The 14,496-nt window shown below is 44.1% G+C and overlaps 1 protein-coding gene across 3 annotated transcripts in view; it reads left to right on the top strand.

Moving 5' to 3' along the window:
* Positions 1 to 14,496, top strand: part of LOC135509162 (UPF0606 protein KIAA1549-like) — an 85,396-nt gene that overhangs the window by 42,143 nt on the left and 28,757 nt on the right. For all 3 annotated transcript variants that reach the window (XM_064929582.1, XM_064929580.1, XM_064929581.1), the window contains 3 exons: positions 5,158 to 5,338; positions 5,549 to 5,608; positions 5,785 to 5,930. In XM_064929582.1, coding sequence (XP_064785654.1) covers positions 5,158 to 5,338; positions 5,549 to 5,608; positions 5,785 to 5,930 — 387 coding nt within the window. The remainder of the gene's footprint in view (positions 1 to 5,157; positions 5,339 to 5,548; positions 5,609 to 5,784; positions 5,931 to 14,496) is intronic.

Raw genomic sequence — 14,496 nt, 5'->3', positions numbered from 1 at the left:
TGCTTTGGATTTGGGAGAGAAAAGAAGCAGGATCTGCTTGACTTAATTGTAATTGTTGAGGCTTGGGGAGTGACAGGGAGTAATGGCTGAAATGTGTGGTTTGTGTAATTGTGTGTGCTGCGGCAATACAACCTAAGTGCTGGTCTCAGCATACAAGTCTGTTTAGATCAGTGGTCACTCATTCAAGACCAAAATTATCAGCATAGGTTTATTGATTCAGGTTCTTGCAGAGGTTTTCCACTAATTAAGTTAAGAAAGTGCTTTTTGTCTGTTCATGTTTGACGTTCTTGAACGTAGTAGCAAGCGAGAAGGATATGGAGAGTTTTCAGACATAGATTTCATACTCAGTCAATGAAGGGATTATACTGGGCAATACATTCATATCTGGAAAAGGCCATTTAAATGATGGCATTTCATTTTCAATTCCCTTTCTATTTCAATTCCACAAATTAAATTAAATCAATTTGGCCCAAGCTCTTCTGCTGCATCACACTGTATGCTCACATGTGGTTTTATTGGTGACAGGGTTTGTTGTGCTGTCTCTTTTGACCATTTACTGAACTTTTGAAATCCATCACCAGCTCAAATACATTGTGGGCTCTATTTCTATCAGCTCGCTTGCTCTGAGGTGGGAGGGGTGGAAATATTGGAGGTATGTCCTAAAAAACATACACCAATATGCCAATTTCAGTAAATGCAACTAGTGATATTTAAGACTGACCAAAGCTGGTCTTAGCGGGAACGCAGTTGGCTATGGCATTGATTTTGCCAGCAGAGGCGCACACAGTAGTCTTATGTACATCACCAATGTTTTATTAAAATATCACAAGTAGCAAAACAATCAACAGACGTTTCCCTTTTTAAAATGTATATTGGACATCTTTGTCTAGCTTCTGTGAAACATTTGGACTTATTATTTGCGATGCCCGTTGAATGAAAGGTTTCAGTGTCTGTAGGAAGCCTGTTTAAGGACATGAAGTTAATTAAAAAGACTGCTTATTGTTTTTCATTTATGATTTATTCAAAAAAAATGTGTCTTCCACTTTTCTCTGTTGGACCTAACTGTTATATCACGGGAATTCAGATCGCTGTCCGTGGGCTGAATCAGTTTGTTTGTTTACCTTTCACTTGGCAAAGTCACTATTGGCCATATCAGCGGCGATGGTAGGCTGTAGCTATATATATTTGGGAGCAGTAACGGTGAGTGGATATTCCACTAGCGGTTAGAGCATTGAAATTGCTTTATAAAGGGGCACAAGACAGGGATGTTCTCTCTCCCACTTCTGTTTGCACTGTCAATTGAACAGCTTGCAAAAATAATTAGACAGGACCCAAATGTAACAAGGTATCAGTATTGGTAAACATGAATATTAACTAAACTTATTGCAGATGATCTCCTGATATACTTGACCAATATTGAAAACTCAATGCCCCCCTCGCTAAAATATCTATTATATATTCTAAAATCTCAGGATCTGAAATGAACGTGTAAAAAAATGAAATAATGGCAATAGGAAAAATAATGACTCATGATATACAGCGATCCTTTAAGTGGACCACAAAAAAATATAAAATACTTAGGATGCTCAATAAGTGACAACGCAAGTCTGTATGTTTCAAGTCTGTATGTAGGCAGCAGCCTCTCTGTGTTAGTGATGGCTGTTTAACAGTCTGATGGACCAGCTTTGATGCACCTGTACTGACCTCACTTTCTGGATGGTAGCGGGGTGAACAGGCAGTGGCTCGGGTGGTTGTTGTCTTTGATGATCTTTTTGGCATTCCTGTGACATTGTGTGCTGTAGGTGTCCTGGAGGGCAGGTAGTTTTCCCCAGGTGATGCGTTGTGCAGACCTCACTACCCTCTGGAGAGCCTTACGGTTGTGGGCGGAGCAGTTGCCGTACCAGGCGGTGATGCAGCCCGACAGGATGCTCTCAATTGTGCATCTGTAAAAGATTGTGAGGGTTTTAGGTGACAAGCCAAATTTCTTCAGCCTCCTGAGGTTGAGAGGCGCAGTTTGTCCATGATGTGTACGCTGGGGAACTTAAAGTTTTCCACCTTCTCCACTGCTGTCCCGTCGATGTGGATAGGGGGGTGCTCCCTCTGCTGTTTCCTGAAGTCTAAGATCATCTCCGTTGTTTTGTTGACGTTGAGTGAGAGGTTGTTTTGCTGACACCACACTTCGAGTGCCCTCACCTCCTCCCTGTAGACTGTCTCGTTGTTGTTGGTAATCAAGCCTACTACTGTTGTGTCGTCTGCAAACTTGATGATTGAGTTGGAGCCGTGCATGGTCACGCAGTCATGGGTGAACAGGGAGTACAGGAGGGGGCTGAGCCCGCACCCTTGTGGGGCCCCAGTGTTGAGGATCAGCAAAGTGGAGATGTTGTTTCCTGCCTTCACCACCTGGGGGCGGCCCATCAGGAAGTCCAGGACCCAATTGCACAGGGTGGGGTTGAGACCCAGGGCCTCAAGCTTAATGATGAGCTTGGAGGGTACCATGGTGTTGAAAGCTGAGCTATAGTCAATGAACAGCATTCTTACATAGGTATTCCTCTTGTCCAGATGAGATGTGCAGTGTGCAGTGTGCAGTGTTATGGCAATTGCATTGAGTGTGGATCTATTGGGGCGGTAAGCAAATTGAAGTGGGTCTAGGGTGACAGGTAAGGTAGAGGTGATATGATCCTTGACTAGTCTCTCAATGCACTTCATGATGACAGAAGTGAGTGCTATGGGGCAATAGTCATTTAGTTCAGTTACCTTTGCCTTCTTGGGTACATGAACAATGGTGGACATCTTGAAGCTTGTGGGGAATGAATATGTCTGTAAACACCCAGCTGGTCTGCGCATGCTCTGAGGACGCGTCTAGGGATGCCGTCTGGGCCGGCAGCTTTGCGAGGCAGTTACCCCACTGAAGACATTCTTTAAAAAGGTATACTTGCGTATAACAGACTTTATATGGGCAAATAAAACTCATAGAACATCTTCCTAAGTCTGAGAGTGGTTTTAACCTTCCAGACTGGGAATTGTATCAACCCGCCACTCAGGGCTTTTACTTGAGACATATAGTTAAATGCACTAAAGAGGAAAAATGGGTACCTGCACATGCTCATCCCCAGAACCTTTTCACGTGGATAAAGCTAGGAACATTAACAATTTCATAGTTAAGAACACTAAAACAATATGTGAGAAAATAAAACGTATTCTACAAGAACCAAAACTACTCCCTAAAAACAGTATGGAACAATCCTTGGATAGCTTTTCAGATTTTAAATTGGTCCACATGGAAAACTATGGGCATAGAAACTGTAAATGACTTGGTAATAGGAAGTAAATGTATTTCCATGACAGAATCAAAAAGCCATTTTGGACTGACATATGTAGATATTTTCAAATACATGCAACATAAAAGTTTAATATCACGAAATGTCGATTTTGAATATTTTGAACATAAAAGCAATCTTGAGGGAATCCTAATTTGAGTCAGAAAATGATTTTCATATGATAGGTAAGATAAACAAAACCTTGCAGAGAGCCTATCCAACTGACAACCTCTTAGAAAAAATATTAACTATTGGAATTAAGACTTAAAAATAACTGATATTGACATTGGAACATACATTATATACAAAAATATGTAGACACTCCATCAAATCATTGGCAGTAGAATGGCCCTACTGAAGACCTCAGTGACTTTCAACGTGGCACCCCCACCTTTCCAACAAGTCAGTTGGTAAAAGATCTGCCCTGCTAAAGCTGCCCCGGTTAACTGTAGGTGCTGTTATTGTGAAGTGGAAATGTCTTGGAGCAACAACGGCTCAGCCGGGAAGTGGTAGGCCACACAAGCTCACATAACGGGACTGCCAAGTGTTGAAGCGCGTAGCACTTAAAAAACGTCTGTCTGCGGTTGCAACACTCACTACCGAGTTCCAAACGGCCTCTGGAATTTTTTATTTAACTTGGCAAGTCAGTTAAGAACAAATTCTTATTTACAATGACGGCCTACCCCGGCCAAACCCTAACCTGACAACGTTGGGCCAATTGTGCGCCACCCTAAGGGACCCTCAATCACCCGGTTGTGATACAGCCTGGAATCGAACAAGGGTCTGTAGTGACACCTCTAGCACAGAGATGCAGTGCTGAATCTGGGTTTGGCGGATGCCAGGAGTAAACTACCTACAGGAATGCATAGTGTCAACTGTAAAGTTTGGTGGAGGAGGAATAATGTTCTGGGGCTGTTTTTCATGGTTCCTTAGTTCCAGTGAAGGGAAGTATTAACAGTACAGCATACAATGACATTCTAGATGATTCTGTGCTTCCAACTTTGTAGCAACACTTTGGGGGTGGACCTTTCCTGTTTCAGCGAGGTCCATACAGAATGGTTTGTTAAAATCGCTGTGAAAGAGCAACGTTAGCAGATTCTGCAGCACAATAGCATAGTGTGTGAAACTAGCAATGACTCAATGGTCCATGCCTTCTGGGAATGCTATGGAGTCCAGGGATTATGGGCGGAGTTGGAAAGTTGGCTGTCAGAAGTATTACAATGTAAATTTACTTTTAATCAGTCTGTCTGCATATTTCAAGACATGGCATTTGAGAGTGCAGTGAGATACCCGATGGGTTGGACGATACTTTTCCCGTCAATCATCTTGTTTGTGTATATTTTGTATTGTTTGAAAATACATAAAATCTTGCCAAAGTGCTAACAATATATTTCCATATTGAAGCTGTGCAGTTACTGTTCAAAAACATGTTCAACATATTTATCCAATATGGGATAGGCTTACATTTTATTTTGTTTCTGTACGCTATTTACTAAACTAAGCTATAACGGACTAACATTCAAATTGGAGTTGATGCAATGCAATACATAAAATACCGTAAATACACAACTTGAAGCAACCACATATTTAGCCAATGGGATACATTCTGATTGGCCAGTGAGGGGTCAAGCATCGACACACCCTCAACTTGTTAATTCATCAAAACCCAGCCCTTTTGCGCCACCGCCAGCTACTGTGCCCATAATTCTGGTTGTGAAAATAGCAAAAATATTTATGACACACACCCCAACGTGTAGTGCTGCCGCAAGCGCTTAGATTTACCATTGCGTTATGTTTGTTAAAATAGAGTCCTGTATGTACGTATTAAATATTTTCCTAGATTGTGAACATCACCATGAATCAGCCCAGGAGTCAGCAGAGGGAGCCAGTGGACGTGACCTTCGCGGTGCGCGATGCCATCGGCTACCTGAAGGGGTCAGAGGTCAGCAACCACCTGAGGCTGCTCAACATGGTGGAGTTTAGCTACTACCTGGGCTTTCCCGTGCTGCAGATCGCCGAACGTGAGTCCATTACCATACTGTCTAATGGATTGGGATTTTATGCCAAGCACCCCTACTGGGATGTTGCCTTGGGGGAAATACATGTATTCTAATTGATTGCATTCTATTAATCAATCTGCTTTACCTTCTAAGGACCTCTTTTATACCTCAATAGGAATATTTTTAGGTTGTCTGTCCTTTCCTTATTTCCCTCTCTTCTTTTCCCAATAGCTTTTCACTACCCAGAGTTGAACACCACCCAGTTGCTTCGCTCGTCTTGGGTTAGAACAGGTATGCTTCCCCTTGTCAACAAATCTGACTTTAAGTATTCCACCCAATCTAAATCTCAACTGCAGCTAGAGGATGGATACACATTCAGGGCCTATGTTCTGGCTGTGTGATAGGCAATGTGTTGGCTCTGTATTGCCTGTCCTGTGTGATATCATAACCATCTGTTTCCTGTCCAGTGATGCTGGGTGTCCTGGACCAGGGGGTGGACGGGCGGACCTTCCAGGCCAAGATGGAGCGTCGTGTGGCCCTGCTGCTGGGAGAGGTTCTGAGGGCGGCCAGGCGTAACAAGAGGGCCACCAGCGTGGCCAACCACAGTGTTCAGGTAACCACATCAGAGACACTGTACTATACTGAGAATCACCTTAGAATTATCGTGCTGTGCTTGACTATAGCGCTTAAGTACAGCAAATACAACTCTCACCCTGTGGTAATAACCCCTAGGCAAGGCTGCCATAGCCACTGTGTTACTAAAGAGAGGAAGCCCGAGTCATCACCAGAAAAACAACCTGGGTTTCCTCAGCCAGCTACTAACCCACATCCAGTCTCCAGGTTTATTAGAGTGGAATGATGAACAGTGTGTTGCCCCACATGAACCACACCCTTTCTCTCACACACACACACACACACACACACACACACACACACACACACACACACACACACCTCCATATCCCACTCTCTCTGGCTGTGGACTTTCACAGGTGATGCCAGCGTACTGATTCTGTCAAGTCAAACTACAGCTTCTATGTGAGAGGCTGAGAGAGGCAGCAGGGTTTTAGTGATCACAAGAAGCAGAGTAGACAGTCTCACTGTGTTATTTAGAGCCAGACACAAACATTGAAGACAGTCCTTGAAATGCAAAAAGAAAGAGCTCAGAGCACTCTAATATGACATGTTCTTTTCAAGGCTAAAAACAGAAGAGCACCATCATTACAGTCGTGGCCAAAAGTTTTGAGAATGACACAAATGTTAATTTCCACAAAGTTTGTTGCTTCAGTGTCTTTAGATATTTTTTTCAGACATTATTATGGAATATACTGAAGTATAATTACAAGCATTTCATAAGTGTCAAAGGCTTTTATTGACAATTACATGAAGTTGATGCAAAGAGTCAATATTTGCAGTGTTGACCCTTCATTTTCAAGACCTCTGCAATCTGCCCTGGCTTGCTGTCAATTAACTTCTAGGCCACATTATGACTGATGGCAGCCCATTCTTGCATAATCAATGCTTGGATTTTATCAGAATTTGTGGGGTTTTGTTTATCCACCTGCCTCTTGAGGATTGACCACAAGGGGTCCTGTGTGGCTCAGTCGGTAGAGCATGGCGCTTGCAACGCCAAGCGTCGTGGGTTCGATTCCCGCTGGGGCCACCAATATGCAAAAAGTAGTGGCCCCAGCCGACTTGTAAGTCGCTTTGGACAAAAGCGTCTGCTAAATGGGATATATTATATATTATTACATATATAAGTTCTCAATGGCATTAAGGTCTGGGGAGTTTCCTGGCCATGGACGCAAAATATTGATGTTTTGTTCCCCGAGCCACTTAGTTATCACTTTTTCCTTATGGCAAGGTGCTCCATCATGCTGGAAAAGGCATTATTCGTCACCAAACTGTTCCTGGATGGCTGTTGTCTTAGGCAAAATTGGGAGTGAGCCCACTCCCTTGGCTGAGAAGCAACCCCACACATGAATGATCTCAGGATGCTTTACCGTTGGCATGACACAGGACAGATGGTAGCGCTCAACTTGTATTCTCCGGACAAGCTTTTTTCCGGATGCCCCAAACCATCGGAAAGGGGATTCATCAGAGAAAATGACTTTACCCCAGTCCTCAGCACTCCAATCCCTGTACCTTTTGCAGAATATCAGTCTGTCCCTGATGTTTTTCCTGGAGAGAAGTTGCTTCTTTGCTGCCCTTCTTGACACCAGGTTATCCTCCAAAAGTCTTCGCCTCACTGTGCATGCAGATGCACTCACACCTGTCTGCTGCCATTCTTGAGCAAGCTCTGTACTGGTGGTACCCCGATCCCACAGCTGAATCAACTTTAGGAGACAGTCATGGCGCTTGCTGGACTTTCTAGGGTGTCCTGAAGCCTTCTTCACAACAATTGAACTGCTCTCCTTGAAGTTCTTGATGATCCGATAAATGGTTGATTTCGGTGCAATCTTACTGGCAGCAATATCCTTGCCTGTGAAGCCCTTTTTGTGCAAAGCAATGATGACTGCACGTGTTTCCTTGCAGGTAACCATGGTTGACAGAGGAAGAACAATGATTCCAAGCCCCACCCTCCTTTTGAAGCTTCCAGTATGTTATTCAAACTCAATCAGCATGACAGAGTGATCTCCAGCCTTGTCCTCGTCAACACTCACACCTGTGTTAACGAGAGAATCACTGACAAGATGTCAGCTGGTCCTTTTGTGGCAGGGCTGAAATGCAGTGGAAATGTTTTTGGGGGAATCAGTTCATTTGCATGGGAAAGAGGGACTTTGCAATTAATTGCAATTCATCTGATCACTCTTCATAACATTCTGGAGTATATGCAAATGTCCATCTTACAAACTGAGGTAACAGGCTTTGTGAAAAGGAAGTAGAATGCCATTCGCCGAGACCTATTAGAATTCCACCAATAGAGCCCCACAGTGGGCGTGTCATAATACCCATAAAACCTAGCGGTCAAACGGGGAAATGGTTCCAATAGTTCCACCATTTATTTTTCCCATAGGTGATTTTAGAAAAACTTTAAATAAGGGCTGTGTTTGGTGTAGGCTTACACTGGCGTGATGTTTTGATATCAATATATTCCGCTCTATTTACTCTCAGAATCGAAAATGGTAATTAGCATCAAAGTAGACATAATGCGATCCCTGCAAGCTCCGGCACGTCATCTCTAGCTGACACCTTTGCGAACAGGTATTGTGTCAATTTAGAACTTGCACAAGACAGTTCACAGAAATGTACATTTAAAGAAATGTTGCCAATTTATTATTTATGACTTTTAGCTAACATTAGATCCAGAGATTCTTACCTTTGCCTCGATTCGTCATCTCGCCCAGATCGTCACGGCATATACTGTATATTCTAAAATCCCCTATGGGGAAAATGAATGGTGCAAAAATGATTGGAACCGTTTCCCTGTTTGACTGCTAGGTTTTATGGGTATTATGACTCGTAATGTGGTACTCTATTAGAACTCTAATCATAGCCCATACCGAACACAGGTTCACCGCTAATTCACGATCCATTAAACGTCCGTCGGTCTGTGGAGATCTGGGAAGCAGATCTCTGAAGGTGCTATGATATTTATCACTAACAGCTCCCACCTGCGTGTAGACTCTCTGCACCCTCCACAGGGCCCGTTAACATATCCCTCCCCACAACTAGAGTATATTTCTGCATTTATAATAACTCCAGCTGCCAGGCAGAATGAGAGAGAGAGAATTAATAATTGATCTGCTATTAGTGACTGGCGACACAGCATTCAAGTAACGGAACTTGGAAAAAAAGAAAAAGAGACTTGGTGGTTGGTCTTTGATTAGCTGGCCTGTGATGAATAGGTGGCGTTGCCATGGATACCCTGGCCTAGCCTGTCCCCTAAATGTTGTTGTGAAGAGAGGGGAGAGGGGAGTAGAGCAGGTGCTGTGGAGAACCACAAAAGGCAAAGCCCGATTAGTAAAGCAGTGTGACTGGGTAGAAAAGACTACAAGCCCTCCATAATGAGTCTCACTGTTGCGATTCACGGAGAGCTCACCACGAGGAATAATACTGAAAGGTTTTACCAGTTGATGTGACTCACTGTACGAGTCCAACTCTGTTTGCAGTCACATCCACCAATACCCCTTCTAAGGACTACTGCTACATTATTGTGGGGGCTATATATACAGTTGAAGTCGGAAGTTTACGTACACTTTAGCCAAATACATTTAACTCAGTTTTTCACAATTCCTGACTTAAATCCTAAAAAACATTCCCTATCTTAGGTCAATTAGGATCACCACTTTAATTTAGGAATGTGAATTGTCAGAATAATAGTAGAGAGAATGATTTATTTCAGCTTTTATTTCTTTCATCTCATTCCCGTGGGTCAGAAGTTTACATACACTCAATTAGTATTTGGTAGCATTGCCTTTAAATTGTTTAACTTGGGGTAAACATTTAGGGTAGCCTTACACAGGCTTGGGTGAATTTTGGCCCATTCCTCCTGACAGAGCTGGTGTAACTGAGTCAGGTTTGTAGGCCTCCTTGGTCGCACACGCTTTTTCAGTTCTGCCCACAAATGTTCTATATGATTGAGGTCAGGGCTTTGTGATGGCCACTCCAATACCTTGACTTTGTTGTCCTTAAGCCATTTTGCCACAACTTTGGAAGTATGCTTGGGGTCATTGTCCATTTGGAAGACCCATTTGCGACCAAGTTTTAACTTCCTGACGAGAGGTCAACCGATTATGATTTTTCAACGCCGGTACCAATTATTGGAGGACCAAAAGGCCGATACCGATTAATCGGCCGATTTATTTAAAAAAAACGTTTGTAAGAATGACAATTACAACAATACTGAATGAACACTTATTTTAACTTAATATAATACATCAATAAAATCCATTTAGCCTCAAGAAAATAATGAAACATGATCAATTTGGCTTAAATAATGCAAAAACAAAGTGTTAGAGAAGAAAGTAAAAGTGCAATATGTGCTATGTAAGAAAGCTAACATTTCAGTTCCTTGCTCAGAACATGAGACCATATGAAAACTGGTGGTTCCTTTTAACATGAGTCTTCAATATTCCCAGGTAAGAACTTTTAGGTTGTAGTTATTATAGGAATTATAGGACTATTTCCCTCTATACCATTTGTATTTCATTAACCTTTGACTATTGGATGTTCTTATAGGCACTTTAGTATTGCCAGTGTAATACTATAGCTTCCATCTCTCTCCTCGCTCCTCCCTGGGCTCGAACCAGCAACACAACGACAACAGCTACCATTGAAGCAGTGTTACCCATGCAGAGCAAGGGGAACAACTACTAGAAGGCTCAGAGCGAGTGACGTTTGAAATGCTATTTGCGCGAACGAGCTAGCCATTTCACTTCGGTTACACCAGCCTCATCTCAGGAGTTGATAGGCTTGTAATCATAAACAGCGCAATGCTTGACGCACAACGAAGAGCTGCTGGCAAAACGCACGAAAGTGCTGTTTCAATGAATGTTTACGCGCCTGCTTCTGCCTACCACCGCTCAGTCAGATACTTAGATACTTGTATGCTTGTATGCTCAGTCAGATTATATTCAATGCGGGACACGCTAGATAATAACTAGTAATATCATCAACCATGTGTAGTTAACTAATGATTATGATTGATTATTTTTTTATAAGATATGTTTAATGCTAGCTAGCAACTTACCTTGGCTCCCTGCATTCACGTAACAGGTAGTCTCCTTGTGGAGTGCAACGAGAGAGAGGCAGGTCGTTATTGCGTTGGACTAGTTAACTGTAAGGTTGCAAGATTGGGTCCCCCGATCTGACAAGGTGAAAATCTGTCTTTCTGCCCCTGAACAAGGCAGTTAACCCACCGTTCCTAGGCCATCATTGAAAATAAGAATGTGTTCTGAACTGACTTGTCTAGTTAAATAAAGGTATTAAAAAATACAAATCGGCGCCCAAAAACACAGATTTACGATTGTTATGAAAACTTGAAATCGGCCCTAATTTATCAGCCATTCTGATTAATCGGTCAACCTCTATTCCTGACTGATGTCTTGAGATGTTGCTTCAATGTATCCACATAATTTTCCATCCTCATGATGCCATCCATTTTGTGAAGTGCACCAGTCCCTCCTGCAGCAAAGCACCCCCACAACATGATACTGCAACCCCGTGCTTCACGGTTGGGATGGTATTCATCGGCTTTCAAGCCTCCCCCGTTTCCTCCAAACATAACAATGGTCATTATGGCCAAACAGTTCTATTTTTGTTTCATCAGAACAGAGGACATTTCTCCAAAAAGTACGATCTTTGCCCCCCATGAGCAGTTGCAAACCGCAGTTGCAAACCACTTTTCGCAGCAAAATATGTTCATCTCTAGGAGACAGAATGCGTCTCCTTCCTGAGTGGTATGACGGCTGCATGGTCCCATGGTGTTTATACTTGCGTACTATTGTTTGTACAAATGAACATGCTACCTTCAGGCATTTCAGGCATTCAGCCATGCCCAGAAATCTGCTCCTTTTATTCTTTGTCTCCAACGCTCTAGGCGACCAGTTTTGATAGCCTTTAGCCGCACCCTCATACTACTCCTCCTCTGTTCCGCGGGTGATGTGGAGGTAAACCCAGGCCCTGCATGTCCCCATTTGTTGACTTCTGTGATCGAAAAAGCCTTGGTTTCATGCATGTCAACATCAGAAGCCTCCTCCCTAAGTTTGTTTTACTCACTGCTTTAGCACACTCTGCTAACCCTGATGTCCTTGCCGTGTCTGAATCCTGGCTCAGGAAGGCCACCAAAAATTCTGAGATTTCCATACCCAGCTATAACATTTTCCCATCAAGATAGAACTACCATAGGGGGACGAGTTGCAGTCTACTGCAGAGATAGCCTGCAAAGTAATGTCATACTTTCCAGGTCCATACCCAAACAGTTCGAACTACTAATTTTAAAAATTACTCTCTCCAGAAATAAGTCTCTCACTGTTGCCGCCTGCTACCGACCCCCCTCAGCTCCCAGCTGTGCCCTGGACACTATTTGTGAATTGATCGCCCCCCATCTAGCTTCAGAGTTTGTTCTGTTAGATGACCTAAACTGGGATATGCTTAACACCCCGGCAGTCCTACAATCTAAGCTGGAGGCCCTCAATCTCACACAAATCATCAAGGAACCCACCAGGTACAACCCTAAATCTGTAAACAAGGGCACCCTCATAGACGTCATCCTGACCAACTGGCCCTCCAAATACACCTCCGCTGTCTTCAACCAGGAAATCAGCGATCACTGCCTCATTGCCTGTATCCGCTACGGATCCGCAGTCAAACGACCACCCCTCATCACTGTCAAACGCTCCCTAAAACACTTCTGTGAGCAGGCCTTTCTAGTCGACCTGGCCCGGGTATCCTGGAAGGATATTGACCTCATCCCGTCAGTGGCTGACTGCAATAGCATCGAATAGTCCCCGCGATATGCAACTGTTCAGGGATGTCAGGAACCAATACACGCAGTCAGTCAGGAAAGCAAAGGCCAGCTTCTTCAGGCAGAAATGTGCATCCTGTAGCTCTAACTCCAAAAAGTTCTGGGACACTGTGAAGTCCATGGAGAACAAGAGCACCTCCTCCCAGCTGCCCACTGCACTGAGGCTAGGTAACACGGTCATCACCGATAAATTCAACAAGCATTTCTCAACGGCTGGCCATGCCTTCCTCCTGGCTACTCCAACCTCGGCCAACAGCTCCACCCAAGCCTCTCCAGGTTCTCCTTTACCCAAATCCAGATAGCAGATGTTCTGAACGAGCTGCAATACATGGACCCGTACAAATCAGCTGGGCTTGACAATCTGGACCCTCTATTTCTGAAACTATCCGCCGCCATTGTCGCAACCCCTTTTACCAGCCTGTTCAACCTCTCTTTCATATCGTCTGAGATCCCCAAGGATTGGAAAGCTGCCACAGTCATACCCCTCTTCAAAGGGGGAGACACCCTGGACCCAAACTGTTACAGACCTATATCCATCCTGCCCTGCCTATCTAAGGTCTTCGAAAGCCAAGTCAACAAACAGGTCACTGACCATCTCGAATCCCACCGCATCTTCTCCGCTGTGCAATCTGGTTTCCGAGCCGGTCACGGGTGCACGTCAGCCACGCTCAAGGTACTAAACAATATCATAACCGCCATCGATAAAAGACAGTACTGTGCAGCCGTCTTCATCGACCTTGCCAAGGCTTTCGACTCTGTCAATCACCATATTCTTATCGGCAGACTCAGTAGCCTCGGTTTTTCTGATAACTGCCTTGCCTGGTTCACCAACTACTTTGCAGACAGAGTTCAGTGTGTCAAATCGGAGGGCATGCTGTCTGGTCCTCTGGCAGTCTCTATGGGGGTGCCACAGGGTTAAATTCTCGGGCCGACTCTTTTCTCTGTATATATCAATGATGTTGCTCTTGCTGCGGGCGATTCCCTGATCCACCTCTACGCAGGCGACACCATTCTGTATACTTCCGGCCCATCCTTGGACACTGTGCTATCTAACCTCCAAACGAGCTTCAATGCCATAAAACACTCCTTCCGTGGCCTCCAACTGCTCTTAAACGCTAGTAAAACCAAATGCATGCTTTTCAACCGGTCGCTGCCTGCAGCCGCACGCCCGACTAGCATCACCACCCTGGATGGTTCCGACCTAGAATATGTGGACATCTATAAGTACCTAGGTGTCTGGCTAGACTGTAAACTCTCCTTCCAGACTCATATCAAACATCTCCAATCTAAAATCAAATCTAGAGTCGGCTTTCTATTCCGCAACAAAGCCTCCTTCACTCACGCCACCAAACTTACCCTAGTAAAACTGACTATCCTACCGATCCTCAACTTCGGCGATGTCATCTACACAATAGCTTCCAACACTCTACTCAGCAAACTGGAAGCAGTTTATCACAGTGCCATCCGTTTTGTTACTAAAGCACCTTATACCACCCACCACTGCGACCTGTATGCTCTAGTCGGCTGGCCCTCGCTACATATTCGTCGCCAGACCCACTGGCTCCAGGTTATCTACAAGTCCATGCTAGGTAAAGCTCCGCCTTATTTCAGTTCACTGGTCACGATGGCAACACGCAGCAGGTGTATCTCACTGATCATCCCTAAAGCCAACACCTCATTTGGCCGCCTTTCCTTCCAGTTCTCTGCTGCC

The sequence above is a fragment of the Oncorhynchus masou genome, chromosome 22 (genome assembly GCF_036934945.1).
Source record: "Oncorhynchus masou masou isolate Uvic2021 chromosome 22, UVic_Omas_1.1, whole genome shotgun sequence".
NCBI lineage: Eukaryota > Metazoa > Chordata > Actinopteri > Salmoniformes > Salmonidae > Oncorhynchus > Oncorhynchus masou.
This window is presented reverse-complemented; position numbering and strand designations above follow the sequence as displayed.